Source organism: Numenius arquata, chromosome 3 (assembly GCF_964106895.1).
Source record: "Numenius arquata chromosome 3, bNumArq3.hap1.1, whole genome shotgun sequence".
NCBI lineage: Eukaryota > Metazoa > Chordata > Aves > Charadriiformes > Scolopacidae > Numenius > Numenius arquata.
Genome location: NC_133578.1, coordinates 21,796,066 through 21,799,237, shown reverse-complemented (window position 1 = coordinate 21,799,237; position 3,172 = coordinate 21,796,066). Strand labels below are relative to the sequence as shown.

At 37.8% G+C, this 3,172-nt stretch overlaps 1 protein-coding gene across 1 annotated transcript; it reads right to left on the bottom strand.

The window, feature by feature from the left end:
* Nucleotides 1–847: 847 nt before the first annotated feature.
* On the bottom strand, nt 848–1,828 carry B3GALT1 (beta-1,3-galactosyltransferase 1). Its single transcript, XM_074145644.1, has one exon. The coding sequence runs from the start codon at nt 1,826–1,828 to the stop codon at nt 848–850; it is 981 nt and encodes a 326-aa protein (XP_074001745.1).
* Between the last annotated feature and the right edge of the window lie 1,344 nt (nt 1,829–3,172).

The window sequence follows — 3,172 nt, the reverse complement described above, 5'->3', positions numbered from 1 at the left end:
TTGCTATGCAAGAAGCTTAATGTAGAGATCCACTGATACTAATGAGAAACATTGCCCTTGCTTTGAAATTAAAAGTAATTCATACTTTTATCATGTGTTTTTAAGAGTTTTTCATACATCTCCCCTGTCTTATCTTACCTACATGTTCGACTTCATTTTAAAATTGTGTTAGATCTTTTAGGGGCTACTTTAGCCAGTAGCAAGTAATGGGGTATCTTGTGAAATAACTTAAAGGAATACTATTTGGTGGATAAGAATATACTTCAGTGTGTGGGTTTGTTTCTAAGGCCTGTGAGACTTTGATGTTCTTGCCTGTCTGAATTCTGCTATTATACCATTAGTAAGATGTTTGGGAATTGCACACGTTGTACTATAAAGTATATATATACGTCAAGGTAGGTGTATAAGGTCAGTGCAATTTACTAACAAAGCTCTAATAGAGATGGTTGTAGGGTGTCAAAAAAGAAATAAAATTATATTTGTAATTATTCATTTCTTAGGGCCTGAGTCTTATCTCAGAGGCTGGGGCATGAACTGTTAAGCAGCTCATGATAGCTTATTACTGTCCTTTACATACAGATGCAGGAGCTTATATGTGTGATAGAGGATAATATACAAAATCTGAGGTTTGACTCTAGATCCTTTCAGTTGGTGTAATGTCCTTATGAAAACAGCCTGAAGTCTGTAAACCAGTAGTCAAAATGAGAATGAAAAATCAGTCATTAAAAATCCTCTCACAGTTAATATCCCACAGTTTAACCTGTAAATCAGCAGATCAGTTTGTCAAAAAATAACCAGACTAAATCAAAATTTAAAAAAAAAATAGGTATATACATCTGTAAAAATTTTAACATCTAAGATGTTTCTTGCTGGACATGTCATTCCAAATTCTGTGCATTTCTTCTGGTGTTATCTGGTGCACTGTGATCACTCGGCGGTACCTGCACAAGCTATAGGCCATTTTCCAGTGATTGAAGCCACTGTTTTGGAAGGGGTGAATGCCCAGCTTCCGAAGACAGAGTCCAACATACACATCTTCAAGATGAAGAAGTCTGGTGTGAAGGGAGGTTTTGTAAATCAGTTCTGCTACGTCAGCTGAAAATATGTAGCCGGTGCCTGAACAGAAGGGTGGATAATTGCTGTCGGGATACAAATCTCTCGGCATGTACCACTTACTGCGAACATCTCGTATTGGTCCTCCGTTTATAACGTAACCTGTGAAGTACCTTCTCCTTGGCTTGGTGTTAGGTTTGAGCAGCTTATAAATAAGATTATCCATATTTACAAAAATATCACTGTCTGTCTTCATAACATATTTTGCTTTTGAACAAAACGTTGCTACCCACCTCATCCCCATCAACGTTTTCAGAGTGAGATTATGATAAGAGTCAATAAAATCCTCCACAATAATGTCATGAAAAATTTGGCTTTCTTGCTCTACCATTTGATTTAACACAGGATCTGTGTTTTTTCCAAGAAGAAAAAGCGTGGCGATTTTAATTCCTTTAAAGTTGTTTTCATCTCCCCACGTTTCTCGAATGGCTTGCCTTGCATCAAACTCTTTGTGAGTTGTGCTGATAAGAATGACCAAGAAAGGGACGCTCTTCTCACATTTGTTGGGTTCATTGATAAGAAAGTCAAAGGAATGTGGATTTATAGGTCGAGTTCTTATGTTGCCAAAGGAAACGTTTTTTCTGGCTATCGATACGCTACTGATCTGTCTGTGGCCGGTGTAGGAAGAAGTAGGACGAGTTATACTTAAGTACCAAAGAGCACTTGCCCAACAAACTACCGTCAAAATGTATAAGCATGAGACCTTAGAAGCCATTGTTCCTCTAGCTCTTCTATGCCATGCGATGAATAAATAGCCTTTGTACCATGAGCGTACCTATGTCCCAGAGAGGCAGCATATTATTAATGAATCTTGAAAGTTCGATTTAAGAAAAAACCTCTGTAATCATTCATGGATCTCAAATAGGAGCTATTAACCCTGATGATACTCAGCTTTTCTTCTTTTACTACCAGCAGCTTCCATTTCTTGGAATTTTCTGTTATTTCTGAAAAATATGAAGAAAAATTTTCCATTGCTAGATCATGAAAGCCTAGGGCAAGAAAAATGAGCTTAAATATGATTGGCCATTAATAAGCTGTGTCTTAATGTATTTCTCAGATATCCTTTTTTTTTTCTCATGAGGTACCACAATGCAAGATAGTGAACTAGAATATAGCAGTATAACTGAAGTAATGCTTTTATGATTGATAATTTCTCATAGATGATAATATATATAAAAAAAGTTAAGCATGCATAGCATGTTGGTTATTTAGGTAACTTTAAAAGTATGTGAAAATAATTTTCTGGTTTCTAGCATTTTCTTGCTTCCTAACATTTTTTCCGGACAATCTTTCACAATGTGCCATGGAACATGTTAAAATTATTTAAAGAATGAAAAATAGTGTACTTTATCTTAGGATTAATAGCATCGGTGGTAACTATGCACATGAATACCTACAAATTCCTTTTGGTTTAAACATTGTTTATGTCTGTCTCTCTAATGAGAGCATGCTTTGGTGGAAATCAGACAGAAAGGTACAGGAGGGAGAGATACGTATGCTGTCTTACCCATGGAAAGATCAGTGCCCGAGTAGACTCCAGAAAAGTCTAGAAATAAATTAACACAGTTCAGTTATTCCTGTTGGCTGCTACCTTTACTTTCCATGAACAAACATCATTTGTATATAATGTAAGATAAATCACGATGGGTAAATCACGGTGTCACTTTACTGGCCACTGTGCGGAGCACTTGCCTTCCCGACCCAGCTTCCTGCCCTGGCAGCCCTTCCCCGCTGCTGTGCCAGTCCTGCCTCTGGCACCGGGGAGCTTTGAGGATTCCCTGGATCTGTAGAATGTGCCAGCCCTGAAGCTTCCTTTGCTCTTAGTATGTTTCTTGGGAACCAGTTCTATTTATCATCATTTCATCAACATGAGACAAACTGGATTAAGCCTGCCAGATCAGTGCTGACTCCTCCAAGGCACACCAGTCACTGGAGAGTGCCTATAGGCTCCATGATCCAGGGTTTTACCCCTCCATTACCCCTCCATTGCTTCAGAGCTAAAATATAGTAGATGCATGCAACGAGCACAAAAGTCTTTGAAATATTTAAAATTTACTTT